The 17,840-nt window shown below is 33.9% G+C and overlaps 1 protein-coding gene across 2 annotated transcripts; it reads right to left on the bottom strand.

Moving 5' to 3' along the window:
- Positions 1-5,058: 5,058 nt before the first annotated feature.
- Positions 5,059-17,273, bottom strand: LOC127873296 (calcium permeable stress-gated cation channel 1-like; the record flags this gene model as incomplete). Of its 2 annotated transcripts, XM_052417091.1 has the most annotated exon segments (8): positions 5,059-8,865; positions 9,356-9,406; positions 12,139-12,177; positions 12,526-12,650; positions 13,071-13,238; positions 14,076-14,181; positions 16,708-16,870; positions 17,261-17,273. In XM_052417091.1, coding segments are annotated over 8 exon segments (797 nt in total), but the record flags the coding sequence as incomplete, so codon positions are not given.
- Between the last annotated feature and the right edge of the window lie 567 nt (positions 17,274-17,840).

Genomic DNA, 17,840 nt, shown 5'->3' on the forward strand with positions numbered 1-17,840 from the left:
ATTATTAACAGTATTGAGAATCATCGCGCTCATGCTTAATACATTAGTCAATATGGTGGAATAATTATTGTTAAATTAATAAAAAATAATATGTATCATTGTATTGTTGAAAACACATTAAGAATCTATTATTGACATACCATAATTATATTGCTGAATATTTTCATTTAACATATTTCTGGTCTAAAGAAAATTCCAGTTCACCTAGTTCACGGATAGCGTCTTTATTATATAACGATTATTTTACTGGCCGCGAACTCCGGTGATGACCTGTATATAAACTCTGACATTCACACACTGGCCGCGAATTGACTTGATACCTCGCGGGTTGAAATGCAATGCATTAAAGTGAGGCCTCGCTTCCACTGCTCTTTATACTTTTACATGTTAACATGTTGACAGGAATATGGAAGTAAGTACTAAATGAGAACATAGCTTTTAAGTATAAACGCTTTTGCCCTGGCAATCCTCTGAAAATAAAAGGTGCACGCACAAACTGTATTGATGTCGAAAATTGAGTGTAAAACTGTTCTATCTATTAAGCCTTTTCATTAGAGATAAAATTGTTTCATGCAGTAAAAAGTGTTACAAAGACGCAGATATGTTTCCAATATTCTGGTGGTATACTCAAATCAGCCAATGGAATAAATGAAGTGTATTCATTCGTAACTAGCCGCAGGAAATTTTATTTGAATTTTATTGGACACTTACAAAGGTCAGGTAAGGTGAAAAGCTGGCTTAATACAGCTACGCCGAAAAACTAATATACTTTGGAATATGCTAACTGTAACTCTACAGTATATGTTAACTATGGGTTTCAACTAAAATATTTGGCAAACATAATATAAATCATTTCATGTACATTTTACTTCTGTAAAATGATTCATCCATACCAAGAAAGGGTAAAACATTTTTTCACTGATCAAATCACCATATTTGTTGTATCAAATGTGTTACCAAGGGTGGTGTAACAATAAAATGTTTGTCTACATATTGGTCTCCCTATGAATATTAAGTCAATTGGATTTATATTCCTGTAACTAATTGCCAACAAAACAATTTAAAAAAAAACTAACAAACATGTTTTTACAAAAGTTGTTTCAGTGCTCACAGAATAACATCCAATAAACTCTTCAAACTTGTCTAAAGTCACGTTTTTACAGGCATTTTACAGATTTTGTGAAGTTTTTCCCAGTTTACTTGTATAACTGAACTGTATGTGCTGGTATTTTTATCAAAAACTCAAATAGTCAGTAAACGAAGACTTGTTTCTATGGTGATGTTATTAAGATTGTCCTTTAAGGCTTTATATATTTTTAAGGATAGTTCAATAACAAGTTTTTATAAATTTCATCTTAATTTTATCTTAGAATGAACTTTCAGGACAGCCCTTGTATGTTTTGAAGCCATACACAGAATTGTACATTCAGATGTATTAAAGTATTGTCGCTGTCGTTTTCAAACCTCGTAGCTTCAAAATTTTCAATTATTTTTTTTCGTCTTTTCCGAATATATGAAGGCTGGTGCGTGTTTTGTGCTATATCTCAGAGCTCTATGCCAATCAGAGTCCCTGAAAAAGCCACGTGACGAAATGTTGTAGCTTGATTGTTGGCTTTTTTTCGGGCGAAAAGTCGTAGCGACGTCATTTTGCCTATAGGTACGTCATTTCGTTTGGACAAATTTGACAAAAACGTTTTTATATTTGCAGCTATGAGGTTTCCTATCAGGAAGAATTGTAGTTTCTCATAAAAATGACAAAACTGTGGTGACAAAATATCGTAGCTACCATTTCTGAATATCAGTATGACTTATCAGTATGAGTTACGCGTCTACGGCTTATACCGTATTTTGCAGCTTCATTTGTTTGGTATTTTTACAGAATTTCAATTTCTAAAATATCGTTATAAAAAAATGTGACGGTTTTTTCTCTCTCCTGAAAAGTTGGCATTTTGTAGCTACAAGGTTTGCGAACAACAGCGACGGTATGTTCATATGAAATATAAAATGATCATTTTTAATTTCAAAATTAGAAGCGCATGTTGATATGTTTATGTTATCCTATGAAACCATTTTTGAAAAAAACAAACATGACCCTGCATCAGTCTTGAGATATAAAAGCATAATAGTATGACTTCGGAATTTAATGTTGGGTTTGTGTGAACATTTGGACCCAGACTGCTTCTGTGAGGCAAACTGCTTGCCTAGTGGCTAAGATACAAACCACCCTGGTCGAACTATCAGTTTTAATTACATGTAGGTTCTAGCAGAACAAATTTACATCATCTAAGAAATAGTTCCAAAATACGTACCCATTTCAATACAGTTGAGAATTACACATCATCAGAATGTGCAAGCTTCCATTTAAGGTTAGAAATGCAATATGGTTTAGATGCAGTAGGGTATAGCAATATGTAATCGGTAATCTTTTTAGTCAATCTGTTCTTCAGAAAATAAAGATTCAAAAGAAAGGTTTGTGTTGTTTTTGATATTCAGATCCTGGTTATATCCTAAAGGAAGTTTATATCTTATGCCTATAACACATTGTGTTTTTCCAATTTCTATTATTTCACAATTTTTTCTATCCTAACACATTCAGGAGTAACTTTTGTGACCTGAGAGTATGAAAATGGTACAAAAACACACACATCTTAATAGCCATTTGTAGTTATAATATACATTAACAAAAACATACTAATGTCAATGCTCAATTTATTGTACTGCAACAAAGTATATAGGTTGAAAATAACAGACATAGAGAATAATAGGTTAGTGTTGATTATAGGTCAGGTTTATCCTGCGAGGCTTGGAAAACAAAAAGCACAAGCCTTGGCGAGTGCTTTTTTGTTTTCGTGCCGAGCAGGATAAACCTGATCTATAATCAACACTAATCTATTATTCTATTTATCCCACTTTTTATTCAGTAAACCTTTATATTTAAACAAAACTTGATATTTTCGCTTGATTTATGACGTCATTTTGTCGAAACAATGACGTCATGACGTGCAGTTGATTATAGCAGAAATTTAATCAACAGGGCTTTAATCAACCAAATTCGCTGTAAAAGTGGGATAAAACTAGTTAACACAAATTTGAAACACTGGTTTTGCTCTACCCATGAGTTAACAAATATGCAATCCATCATTTTTCATGGAAATCATCCTAAACATAAAGCATCGTTGTTTACAATTTATGAATAACCCACAAATGTTGTAACTCCTTACAAGGTATATTTAAGCCACATTCTGGAAAAACTAAGCTTAATGCATGTACATAAAGTGTTGTCCCAGATTAACTGATGAAGTCCGCTAATCAGGGACAACACTTCTGCTTTTATGATTTTTTTGCTTACAGGAAGTCTCTCCTTTACAAAAATCTGGTGTAGGTGGAAAGTGTCATCCCTGATTAGCCTGTGCAGAATACAAAGGATAATCTGGAAGGACACTACACAAATGCATTAATCCCAGATTTCCCAGAATACTACAAATATATATCACGTACAATACATATCGGTTGGTTTTGCTGAATATTAGTGCAATCAATTGGAAGTTTCTTTTATGTCATGGTTTGACGAATGAAAAAGTATAGGTTTGTTAATTAAATTTATTATTATTATGCCCCCCTTCGAAGAAGAGGGGGTAAATTGTTTTGCACATTTCGGTCGGTCGGTCCGTCCACCATATGGTTTTCGGATGATAACTCAAGATCGCTTACTCCTAGGATAATGAAACGTCATAGGTACATTGATCATGACTCGCAGATGACCCCTATTGATTTTCAGGTCACTAGGTCAAAGGTCACGGTGACTCGGCACAGTAAAATGGTTTTCCGGATGATAACTCAAGAACGCTTACGCCTAAGATCATGAAACTTCATAGGTACATTGATCATGACTCGCAGATGACCCCTATTGATTTTCAGGTCACTAGGTGAAAGGTCAAGGTCACGGTGACTCGAACCAGTAAAATGGTTTCCGGATGATAACTCAAGAACGCTTACGCCTAGGATCATGAAACTTCATAGGTACATTGATCATGACTCGCAGATGACCCCTATTGATTTTCAGGTCACTAGGTCAAAGGTCAAGGACACGGTGACTCAAACCAGTAAAATGGTTTCCGGATGATAACTCAAGAATCCCTAGGCCTAGGATCATGAAACTTTATAGGTACATTGATCATGACTCGCAGATGAACCCTATTGCTTTTCAGGTCAAAGGTCACGGTGACTCGACACAGTAAAATTGTTTCCGGATGATACCTCAAGAAAGCTTACGCCTAGGATCATGAAACTTCATAGGTACATTGATCATGACTGGCAGATGACCGATATTGATTTTCAGGTCACTAGGTCAAGGTCACAGTGACAAAAAACATATTCACACAATGGCTGCCACTACAACTGACAGCCCATATGGGGGGGCATGCATGTTTTATTTTTAAGTATGATGAGATTGTTGACCTCATCATAATCTTGTCCTTAAGTGCCTGCTATACAATCAGTTGACTGGATCTGATGACATTGCACAAGGGGTCACAGTCAAATGTGTCGAACTCGTCATAATCTCGTCCTTTAAGTGCCTGCTATACAATCCGCTGACTGATCTGATGACATTGCACAAGGGGTCACATTCAAATGACCTTTGCTGGAGCCAATCCAATTGTTGCCTATTAAATTGTGGTATAAAGCATAATAAGCTATGAACAGACTAAAGTGACTGTTGGTTGTTTAATCACACAAATTGGTTGTTGTTTTTTTCTTTTAACTTGAAAATTAACCAGAGATAAATTCAAGATGTTCAATTAGAAATAAAGAGCAATGTCATACAATGCAGCAGGACTAAAATTTATGTGTTGAAGGTCACTTGAATTTGAACTGTCATACAAAGTCTTCAGATTCTAAGAATGCTGTATCTGATTTAAATGACAGCGGTCAGATAATAGAACAAAGATCTAATTTTACAAGTAATGTTTTGAAAAAAAGTAATTAAAGATTATGTGTTTACTGTTAATTGTTATCCAATGCCATTTATTGTTATGCTAAAAAAGTGAAGTAAAAGACAATATTTTTATATTTTATTTAAATTGGTGGAATATAGTAAACATTCTAGTGAGATTTTTATGTAATTGGTTTATAATAGTAAATGAAACCACAATCAACAATGGGCTCAAAACGGTGAAATCATGTTAATATTTTGATGTTTCTTTGAGCACTCTTGTATAGTGAATAAAACATTATACATTTATAGTAATAAAATATACTCCTGTTTATCATATGACAAATTATCTGAATTACAACAATTGCATTAATAAGTTATAAATGTATACCAGTTCTTTAAATTGTTCTTGGCTAGTAAAACATAAATTATTTAACTCCTTAAAAGTTGTTATTGAAGATATCATAATTTTAATTAAAATGTAGTGCTAGTTCTTTGACCACCAAGTCCCATATCTTTCTTTCATATTTTATGAGTAGTTACTTTTCGTCAACATCATATATAATTAAGATTTGAAAAGCAAGCAAAAATATTTCACATTAAAGCAATTTTCATAATATAGATATAACCCTGTTGGTGCAATATAAGACATGTAGATTAATTAGTATATTTTTTACATAAACAATAACAACAATAAACATAAACAACAACAAATAAATATAAACAACAACAGCCGCAGGTCAATCTCAATGCAAAACTTGCAAGCAAAGTGAGTGTTTTTGAATATAGGTGCATGTAGGGATAGGGTGTAATTGTGGGCTATAACAAACACCTAGAAATTGTTGTTCCAATTGCAGAGTCTATAATACAGATAAATTCAATCTCAATTCTCAAACATTGAATGAGATTCTGTTACTTATACTAATGCATTTATTGCCAAGAATTTGAGAAATTTGAAATCAAAACATATATGATAAATGTTTCATGACTTATCATTTGTATTTCATATCTTAAACATGACTTTTTTATGATTTGAAATAAATAAAATAGACAGTCTCAAAAAGTCCCATAACAAACATCAGAAATATGATCATGAGTTTATGTTTCTGTATAGTCAAACCTATATCAAAGTGCCTACAATATTAATGAAATGTCTATGATTGTGGCTAATTAATGAAGGCAAAGTAAAACACATCAGCCTATTAAACATCTCTTGACTGGTATCTTCAATATGTAAACAATAAATCTACATGCCTAAGCGGTCATTTCTATGTATTTTTTTTTCTTTGTCTTCTGTACAAGACAAAATAATTGTCATAATTGTTCTTTAAACTTATTGATATATATATTTAAAATCATACTTTCACTGTTAAAATTTAGAAAAATTCTTCAAAGAGTGACATTGTTAACCCAAACTTGTAGAATTTATCAGAACATGTTGTTTGCCATTATTTTTTGCAAGACAAAATTATTTTGCATTAATTATGTGTTAAAAAAGTACAACTTTTAACTTTCCACAAGCAATGTTAGTTTAATTCCTTAATATAAAAAAATATTTAAGTGAACAAGAACAAACCAACTAATTTTACTCACTAATTCTCCAACAACAACACTGAAAGCCCCTCATAGGTCATGGCCCTTATTCACCAACCCATGCTTAGACTTAAGAATAAAGAATAAGCTAAGAACCAAGACAAATATATCCAGTGTTTGAATATAAACAGGCTAAAAATGTTGTGCATAAAAAATGATGTAGATAGAGGTGGTGAATGCAAAGTTTGACTAACAATTACAGTAGTTCTTGAATATAAAGAATATTGTTTATTCTAAGACTTAAGTTGGTGGGTGGATAGGGGACCAGATGTACAGATATGTGCCTGCCACTCTTTTATCTCTACAAGCATTACCCCTAAAAACACTGTACTGGGCCATGACGTCCCAACAAAACACATAGGGATTCATATTTGATAAGCCTGCCATACTTTCACATATACCTCAACAATATTGCACAGCAAGCCAATTAATGATGCCTCGTTCTGGGAAAAATGGGCTTAATCCATGTGTGTAAGTGTTGCTCCATATTAGCCTGTGCAGTCTGCATAAGCTAATCAGGGAAGATACTTTCAGCCTTGACTGAATTTTTGTTTAAAAAAGACTTCCTTTAAACAAAAAACTAAAAAAGAGCGGAAAGTGTCATTCCAAATAAGCCTTTGTGTATTGCACAGGCTAATCTGGGATGACATTTTACACACATATATTATGCCAAATTTTCTCAGAACTAGGCTTAATATAGCAACAATCAGTTCACAACAATATGATATTACGCAGTCAATAATTATTCATTCCTTTCATGATGGCATTCTTACATATAGCAACTTATTTCAATGACCATACATACTTTTAAGAAAACTTTCATCAACCAGAATATTATTTTATTTTCTATACCAATAGTTTTGATGACACAGAATACATTTACATATAATTCTTTCAACTTATTCGGTTAATGCTGTATTTCAGACAAGTATAAGACATGTTTTACTGTACTCACCTTCTTAATGGCAAATATTGTTATCTCAGACAATCAGCCCATTTAAACATTTGTAAATCCACATAAAATATTGCGCTCCAGATACGTTTTGTTCAACAAGGTAAATGTTCATTCTTGCCGGATAATAAATGGTAAATGAACACTAAGTTAAACCATGCATTGAATAACAAAATTAAAGCCACTTTCAAATTAATTGGTTCGAAAAGCAGACAAAATAAATATAACTGATAATGCTAAGTAATGCATTTTAAAAATCCAAATTAGAAATCTTAACACACATGTAGTTGCACTTTTTGGCATAAGAAATATTGTATGGATCTATTTTTATTTTGTATGTGTATGCTGCAAGCTGAAAGTGTTGTACATGAAATTTATTTTTGTCAGCATCTTTCAGCGCATAATTTACAAAAATGCAAGACTTATCTGGTTTTCTCTAACATACAATATGAATATTTCAAAGTATTTTTAACACAAAAAAAACAAAATTTCTATTTTACAAAGTTAACACAAATCACAATCCTCCATTTCATTCTACATCTCTCTGTAGGGCAATATGTACAGAAACACAGGTTTCGACACATTCTGGTAACAAAGAAACAACCAATGCCATACAACTGATGTCATGCAAAAATGGGTCTCATTCAATATGCAGCATAGTGTCCAACCAAAATGCACATCTGCACAGTCTGGCCTGGAGCGACCCTGTCTGCTATAAAGTAGCACAAGTTATCGTGGTCTCAAAAGCTGACAGAGAAGCTCCTGACCAGACAGGTTGATTGCACTGGCTGGTGTGAAGCTTCAAATGCTGCATGTGGCATAAGACCCATTTTTGCATGACATGGCTCATGCATATCTTATTACAAATTAGCATAAAAGCCACTTTTGGTTAGCATGTGTTAGTAGAGATGTGATATTGATCCAGGTACTTTTTCATCTTAAATCCAGGGGTTTGATTAATGCTTTCAATATGGGTATACATCCCCATTATTGTTATGTATACCCTGTTATTATATCATAAATATTTAACAACACTGTCTACTTTTATAAGCCTTATTAAAAATAAACATAAATTTTCTCCTACTTTGAGAAATAATCATCAAATATAAAAACTTAGAAACTCTTGCTATCCCATTTTACTTTGAAATATAAAAATTCTTCATAGAATGGCTTTATACCAAAAATACACTTAAAAGACATTTACGATAAATTATTCCAACAATATTCTCAGGCTATTTATCCCCTCTCTCCCCATTCATGTATCTCCGTCCGTCTGTCTGGTTGGTTGGGTGGTTGTCATGGTGCCATAGGACTGTGCCAGAGTGCTTGAGGCAGACTGCACAACAGATGTACCCTGGGGCTCTGTCAAAACACTCGCCACAAATTGCTGTAAGCAAAACGTAAAAAAACACAATATATTATCTATTATACATATGATTACATGCACTTGTTTTAATCATAATACATAAGACACTTCTTGCTTACATTTTTTACAAATTCATGTTCTAAGCTCCACTTAAGATTTGATTGTTAATTTTCATTAACCTCCACACAGAGATGAAAGCAATATCAAAAGGCTGTGAAATCATAGCCATTCACAAATGATGGTAAAATAGATGTTTTAGTTAGTATGAATGGCAATAATATTTTGTGTTTTGTTTTGTGAATATGTTATGGCAAATTGTATGAGTAATTTCCCTAGGCGAGAAATTGGATTCATAAAGATTCACTTTTTTAGGTTAAGTACAATAATCATACTTTAATTCCTACTTGATTACAAAAAATCTCTCTAGCAATTGAATGGAAAAACTTTATTAATGGAATACTTTTAAGGCAACACATACAGCTTTTTATGATGTTTTCTATAAATATATTACCTGATTGGAATCTTCCCTCTTGTTTGAGAGACCTGTCTGTTCTCCAAGTTGCTGGAAAGATGGATAAAAACTTGAAAATCTAACACGACTCATACTTACAAAGGTTACTTTCAACTATAACATGTCATGCAGGTTTAATAAGTGTACAATTTTAATAATATACAGAGGATATATCTAAGGAAAATACACTATAAACAGCTACTAAATCAAGTGCTAGGGTAATGGTTATGATTCATAAGTATGGTGAAGCATTCCCTTTTCAAAATGAATTAAATCTATATACCTCCACACATTCTACATGAATGTTGGAAGTCGAGAGCAAAAATGTTATCTCTATGGAATGTTTCAATGTCAGATGAAACAGTCTCACACTCAATCCATGACATACCTATATGACTAGCGCTATGCGAAAGTGGGACTTATATCAAGCGTGGTCAGTGTGGCTCCTGACCTCATCAAATTCACCCCCCCCCTCTACTGCAAGGTCAATCTTCCTAGGTTTTTCACTATTTATTTTTTTGTAATGAACCGCCTCATACGTTGGGACTGCAATTTGAACTAATTTTTGGGAGAAGAAAATCTCAACTTTTGACTGAGTTTATAGGGTGTATTATCAATAAAGCCATTTATTTCATATTTTGTTCAGCTTTGCCTTTTTTTTACTACAATCCTCAACATAATATGCTTATAGCAGCTAAGCACTAACTACAAACCATAAGCAGATTTAAAGGGAACATATATAGGTTAACACATTTAAAATATAGAAGCATCATTTGGCCTAATTAAAAATTATAATAAATAATTCTAAAACAAGAGATGTGTTTGTCAGAAACACAACGCCCCCTACTGTGCCGCTTTAATTAAACTTTTTTTTATTATATCCCCATGGAATATATCATTTGGCAGGTACAGATCCATTTCACTAGAGAAGTAAAATTTATATTACCGTACTTCCCTTGTGAAAATGATCTGTACATTCCAAATGATAAATATAAATTATCTCCCTTTAAAGCTTGTTACTTCCCTTGGATTTGTTTTTTTGATCTTTGATCTTGAAGGATGACCATGACCTTTCACCACTCAAAATGTGCAGCTCCATGAGATACACATGCATGCCAAATATCAAGTTGCTATGTTGAATATTGCAAAAGTTATGGCCAATGCTACAGTTTTTGGACGGACACACAGACTGACAGACAGACGGACTGACAGTTCAACTGCTATATGCCACCCTACCGGGGCCATAAAAATATCCATATTACCCAACCTGCGAAATAGTCCATTTTGCATTGCAAAATACACATAACACAGTTGAACTGTATGACAAGGAGGGATAACAATGAAGAAGTATGCATGCTAAGGCTCTCTCCCATGTAGAAAATAATTTGTTTTTCCTGCATTACTAACTATAAATGTTACTGTTCATTAAAAAATATTTATGTTAGCATTGTTTAACCCTTTCTCACTCAGAAGCAAAGTGAAAAGGGCTATGTGCAAACAGCATAAAACCAGACCAGCCTGCAAGTAACTCGCAGTCTGTTACGGTTTTATGCTGTTTGCTGCTCATCAGTATCTATGGGTTGGAAATAAAGCCTATAAAATGTTAATCTAGTAATAAAAGTCTTTAATTAAATTTAACTTTTTGAGGGACAACAAAATGCGTCAAAATACATATCTAAGTGGTAATTGTTAAGGTCCCACTGCGTCAGAGGAATATCACAGGTGAGCTGCACGATTTTGAGTTTAGCAAGACAAACCCAAGCATTTCATGAAAATGTGTACAGTATGGTTGGCGCCCCATCACCTCAAGATGGATGCATGTTCGTTAATTCTAAATACTACTCGTGTGGGTCTGTGTATGATATGTTTGACCTGGATGTATCTGGCATCAGATGCATGGCGGTTGCAAAGCCTTTACACAAAAATTCTGCGAGTGTTAAACATTCCTAAGGTTGTCAGTTTGACCATTGCTTTAAATTAGATTCATATGGTGTCAGTAATGCATATCAATATTCTATTGGTACATTAAATGTCATGTTTTGTGAGGAACTAGTCAACGAGCCACCACATAGATACTGAGTTACTGTAATTACAAACACCCTATTTTTAGCCAAAATAATTATTTTTCGTGACTATATTTTCGGACAAACAGATTTTCGTCCATAGTTAATGACTCCAATTTTTCGGACATTATATTTTACAGCGCTAGTTTACTAGATTTCCTGTTTTCGCGTATATGGGACCCTTCGATCATGAAGTTTTACAACTCGATTGGTTAACGTAATAAAACCTGGCATAGAATGCCCTGAGGGAAATGGAAAATTACAATTGCGTTATTGGGTAGATTTCCATGTATACCTGTAAAATAAACAATGGTTTCACCCAACAACCTTTGAAATGATATCGTATTCAGGAAGCAGTATGGTTGTTTTTTATGACGTTTTATATACCATTTCAGGTAAGTGATTGCAAATAGGTGAAGTTGTACTTTATTTAAAGCAGGGAAAGGAGAGTACAACAGAATAAAATTATTGCACATTTATTAATTGTTTTTATTTTATACGAATAACTGACAAACAACCATAACACGTATGTCTCTAAATTTTCGGACACTCGTAATTTTTTAATGTTTTTCGTATCTAAATTTTCGGACAAAAAAAAAATAATTATTTTTCAGTGTCCGAAAACTAAGAATAATTACGGTACATGTAAACACTATTGCTGGTAGCTCTTACAAGCAAGGGTATCCCCTGGCCCAATTATTGTGTTGCGCATGTACAAACCTGTGTGACTGCTATGTTGGTTTGGTTATGGTGGGCAGGCTGTCCCACCAGATTTAAATATAAATTAGATTACAACTTACATCAATCAAATGACACTGTATTCACTATTAATGAGTTTTATGATATATATAATATTATGTAATAAAATCCGTTCTTTTTTAAATGCAACATTTTGCTTATTTTTTGTTATGAACACTTTTCTTTACATCCATATTAATTTGTAAAGCTGGAGAAAAGTTTTGAGCACTATTTGTGACAATATTTTCGAAATTTTGATTGTATTTAAGGCCATTTTAGAACATTTTAGGCGCTTGAAAGTCAACTTTTCAGCCAAGATGCGCCTTTTAAAAAAAATCAAAGAAAAAGAGGTATTACTTTTAACAATACCTGGTATCTATTAGGGTTAAATGGAGTGATTGACTGGAAGCATCCAAAGCACACTTTCCCGAAGAACACAACCAGAATGATAAACAGGATTGCATCAGAAAATATGGATATGGGTTGATCCGTGCCTGAAAAAGGTAACAAAATAGTGTTGTTTGGTTTTTTATGCCATTAACATAAATTTGTATATAAGTAAATATAAAGGTAAACAACAATAAGTCAGCAACTCTTTTTACCAATATTTGAAATTTAAACTCATGCCCATAAAGTAAAAAATATAAGATAAGTATAAAATGTAAATCAATGCAAAAAATCAAATATTTATTCGTTCCTTAGGTTTACAGTAAACTTAATATTAAATGAAGTCATACAATTTGAACTATCAAACTATAAGTGACTCATCTAGCAAGGTAATTTATTAATTGCAGTTTTTTTGTTTTGTTTTTAAATCAGCTGCCAGATAAGTGAACATATTTCTGTAATGAGGCAAGTTCACACAACGCCATAGAAGCATAATTAATATCTAAAATAACGTTCTCTATACTTACTTCCTCTTATAACAGAGAAGAACACAAAGTTGAACTGCAGAAAGATGACAGCAATGATGACGTAGTTGACAGCAGTTGAGTGGATGTTGGGGCTGATTTTTGATGGCTTGTAGGCGAAGTACAGGTTGTATCGGTCCACAAGGTGCTTGAAGACCATGTACACCAGGCCTGGCCATACATACATACATAGAGGAGATTAACCCTTAATACTATGATACATATTTTGACATGTTTGTAGTCCCTTAGAAAGATAAATTTCATTAAAGACCTTCCTTACTAGATTCATGCTCTTGCACATAGCCATTTTCACTTTGCCTCTGAGTCAGTGGGAAAGGGTTAAGTGAGAAATAGATTAACATGATGTTTATTGTGATGTTAATTATGCTAGGCTTCAACAGAACACATTAATACAGAGCAGCTACTGTGAGTGAGAGTTGGATAAAGCTAATGTTTATCATGCTAGATTTATATAGAACGCATTTATAACAAAATTCTGCAAGTTTTGGATAAAAATTATGTTTATCATGCTAGCTTGCAATAGAACATATTAACATAGATCACTGAGTAAGCATTTTATAAATAAAGATTATATATTCATTATGCTAGGTTTCAAATAAACACATCATACAGATTACTGAGTAAGTATTGGATAAATATGATGTTTATTATGCTAGATATAACATATTGATACAGATCATTCAATAAAAGTTGGGAAAAGATTATGTTTTCTAAGCAAGTTTCCAATACAACACACTTATACAGAATAGAAATTTGCATGTGTACAAAGTGTCATTTAAGATTATAAGGGATGACAGGTTCTGCCTAAACAAGATTTTCGCAAATGCTTCCTTTAAATGAAAAAATACCATAAAATCGGAAAAAGTGGTCTCTTATAAGCCTGTGCAGACAGCACAGGGTAATCTGGGACAACATTTAACTTACATGCATTAAACCCAGTTTTCCCACAGTGAGGCTCAAATATATATTTCCTTTGTTCCTACTCACCGAATGGAGTTATAAGGGGACAGGAGACGCTGTAGGACATGATGATGGCAAACAACGATAGAAACCAGGCGTACTGTACACCGTACTGGAACTCCCAGATCACGTGCTGCAATACAAGAAAATAGGTAGTGCAGGGCTTATTATGTCATTCAATTAAGAACAAAATTGATACAAATAAGCTAATTTGGCTGAAGAAATTTCCGTTTGCCGGCACGTTTTGCTTCATAATCATTCATAAAATACCTCTTTTTTATATAAAATCCAGACATATAAAGGAGACAACTTGTTCTGTCCTGGAAATGAACTTGATAGTCTCTTGATAAATCTAAGGCTTTTGATGTAATTGAGGTAAAATAGTGTTTTTTTAACATTCTGTATTCAAGGGGGTGATGAAAAGTAATAACATAATATTACATGTACTTGGATGAAAGACTGGAAAAGTAGGAATAGTAAAAAATAACATAATTGTTTAAAAAATATATACGCTGTATAGGATATCCCAGATCACTTAATGGCAATATAGAGAAAACAAGCATGACATAATAAAGAAATTACCGTATATGTGCGCTTATAAGACGCCCTCGCTTATAAGACGCACCCCGACTTTGGACTTTTTATGGGTGGATTTCAGACTGACCCGCGCGTAAGATGCGGTCAAATTTTGCCGTATTCATCAGCCGGAAAATGGCCGAAAAATGGCAGAATGTTAAAGAAAATCATTAATTAGTAAAACATTGAGAATTTTTCAAACTCGCGCTGCATACAATTAGTAATTCACGTAAGTCTGAAAAATAAAAAAATCAAACAACAAAGTAAATAATATTTGTTTATTTTATGATATATTAGTGGGTTTTAATTTATTTTCAAGTATTATTCATGCAATAAAAATAATTATCAAATTGACAAAATTTCTAACAATTGCGTATTAATCATTTGCCCTAACAATTGCAAACATATTACGTTCGTAATATCAATGCACAAGCAAAATTGATCGTGTCAGTCATCTTAATTGTATTGTTTGACAGGTATTGAAATCTAATAGGCAGATATTTTGAAAGCGTTTAGTTTTATTACCTAGATTATGCAAATTTTACACCCATTGTCTATCAACAATAGGTAACGCCTACTTTCATAAAATTAGCCAATCGCGTGATAGACTCCGAAGCGCAGATCGAAATCACGTGTCAAGAAGAAAGCCATATGCGGATAATTGCATGCGGTCGCTCTTTGCTTCCGTCGTTGTTGGCCCCTAATAAATAATGTGTCATCGGCATTAGTGGGTCGTCTGAATAAACGTGTTTATTTAACAATTGACAGTTGCAAACTGGTAACTTATTTCAGAGGATACCCTAATTGTCAATTATGTCTTAATTGAAAATTAACGACGTGGAACAAAGACGATCAGGTGATACAAACTTGTCAAATAGCATTTGTAATCGGCAGCGTGTTTATTAAACAATTGACAGTTTCAAACTGAGAATTGATTTTGCTGTTGTTTTAAGCATGTTGGCATCGTGTTGCCGCTTACACACGTATACTATAATGGCCCAATTTATATGGCATTTAACGACGTCGCGCGCAGACAATCAGGTGATAAAAACTTTTCAAGAATAATCTCGGACAATATACCGTCTTACGCCCCAAAAATAACAAAATTCAAATTAAAAATAATAGACAACAAAATCAGTAACAATACATTTTATTACAAATAAATCGGTAACTGAACATAGCGTTCCGATACACGGTACGGGCCAATACAGACTTTAGAGAAAATGCAAATGGCTGCCGCGATGATTCAAAACAACTGACAAGTGTCCAACTTGGCTAGCATAAGCCCAGTAAACTCGATATTTTGAAATTTTGTGTTTATTTTCACCAGTATCTCGCTTATAAGACGCGACCCCAACTGTAACATATTAATTTTAGTCTCAAAAATGCGTCTTATAAGCGCACGCTACGGTAAGCAGCTAAACTTTGTTTATATCATGGTGGTCGTTATGATACCCGGTAAACTTTCTTGATATAATTCATTAGACAGTGCTGGTACTTAGGTGAGAAAAGTCATAGAAATAATTTTGGCCATGCTCTGTGAAAAGGGGGTTTAATGCATAAGCGTATGTGTGGTCCCCGATAAGCCCGTGCAGTCTGCACAGGCTAATCAGGGACGACACTTTCTGCTTTTATGGTATTTTTTGTTTGCAGAAAGTCTCTTCTTAGCAAAAATCCAGTTATGGCGGAAAGTATCGTCCAACACTTTATGCACATGCATTAAACCCCCTTTTCAAAGAGCGCAGCTTATTTCATAAAAGACACCCACACAAGCTATGTGGCAGGGCAGAAATATAAACTTAAACCACTGATTGACACAGGTTGGGTAATTGCTAATTGACTTTTTACAAACTTTGAGTTAAACAAGAACAAGAAAAAACACTTCTGATATTGAATATGTACCCACTACCCATATTGTAATGGTAGCCATAAAATGTCCTAAATATATAAATAGGTAATCAGAGGTGGTTAATGTTAGGTTTGACTCAAATTGATGGAACTCTTGAAAATCTCTTTTAAAGAATATTCATTTTCTTAGTCTTAAGGCCAAGTAATGTTTGGAAAAAACGGGACCAGGGCTTACCTTTCTGACAGAGGTCCGCTCAGCGGAAGATCTTGCAGTGAGGATCTTCAGGCCATACATGAAGAGTTCCGAGAATCGAAGTAGTTCCAGGGCCGTACCAATAAACGCAGACGTGATCACGTAGTTGATGAAGAACGCGCCGTTACCAGAAAGGAAGATGCAGCTGCAGAGGACAATTATAGGGTGCCATAAGAAATAATATTGAACCTTGCCCTGAGAAAGGATTTTACAGAATTAAGTGTAATAATAACAGATTAGCCTGTGCAGTTCACCTAAAGCTTATCAGGGGATAACACAATCCACCTTAACTGGATTAAACCTAATTTTCCAGAGCGAGGTTACATTACAGAAATCGAAACTTCAATGAGAGCAATGGTTGGCATTACAGTGACCAGCCCTCTGTATATGAGTCGCGTTCTGGAGAAAACTGGGCATATGCATGTGCGTTAAGTGTCGTCCCAGTTAGCCCTGTTGCAGTCTGTATAATACATCATAAGTCAATATTTAAAATGTGCGTTCCATATACAGAACAAAGTGACCAGTAAATACATACCCCCAGTTTATGTCTTCCCGTGGCCCTTAGGAAAAAATAAAACAATGCACTGGCACTGAAACATACAATTATTATCTAACAGGAGAACCAACAACATAAAACTTAAAAAAATACAACAGGGTTTTCCACCTTGGCCCAAACACCCAGATGACTCAATAATTGGTACAGACATAGGAGAGTTTGTGATACAGACTAGGTCCATTTCAAGAGACGAACCTTGGTCTTTAATATGAAACGTGACGCACTTTTTAAACTGCAGCCTGAATTGAAGATCTAATGTGAAAGATGAATTACAAAGAAAGCCTTGAGTGGGGGATCAAACCTTCTGTCCCGGATATTTTTTTGCAATTATACCACAAACTCACCCCAGGTTTCTCATTCAACACTCAATATGTGTTCTGCACAATCATACAGGCTTTTATTTCTTGTACTATAAACGTTACCTTGTCAGGCCCAGTGAAGGTAGGATGAGAATCATCAGGAGCAGGAATACAAAAGTCTTCTGCATCACCGCATGATGTTCGGAACTCCTAAGTTGGAGAACAATTCTTTAAATGGTGAGAATTCAGCTTGATAAAAC

Source organism: Dreissena polymorpha, chromosome 3 (assembly GCF_020536995.1).
Source record: "Dreissena polymorpha isolate Duluth1 chromosome 3, UMN_Dpol_1.0, whole genome shotgun sequence".
In the NCBI taxonomy this organism is placed as follows: Eukaryota; Metazoa; Mollusca; class Bivalvia; order Myida; family Dreissenidae; genus Dreissena; species Dreissena polymorpha.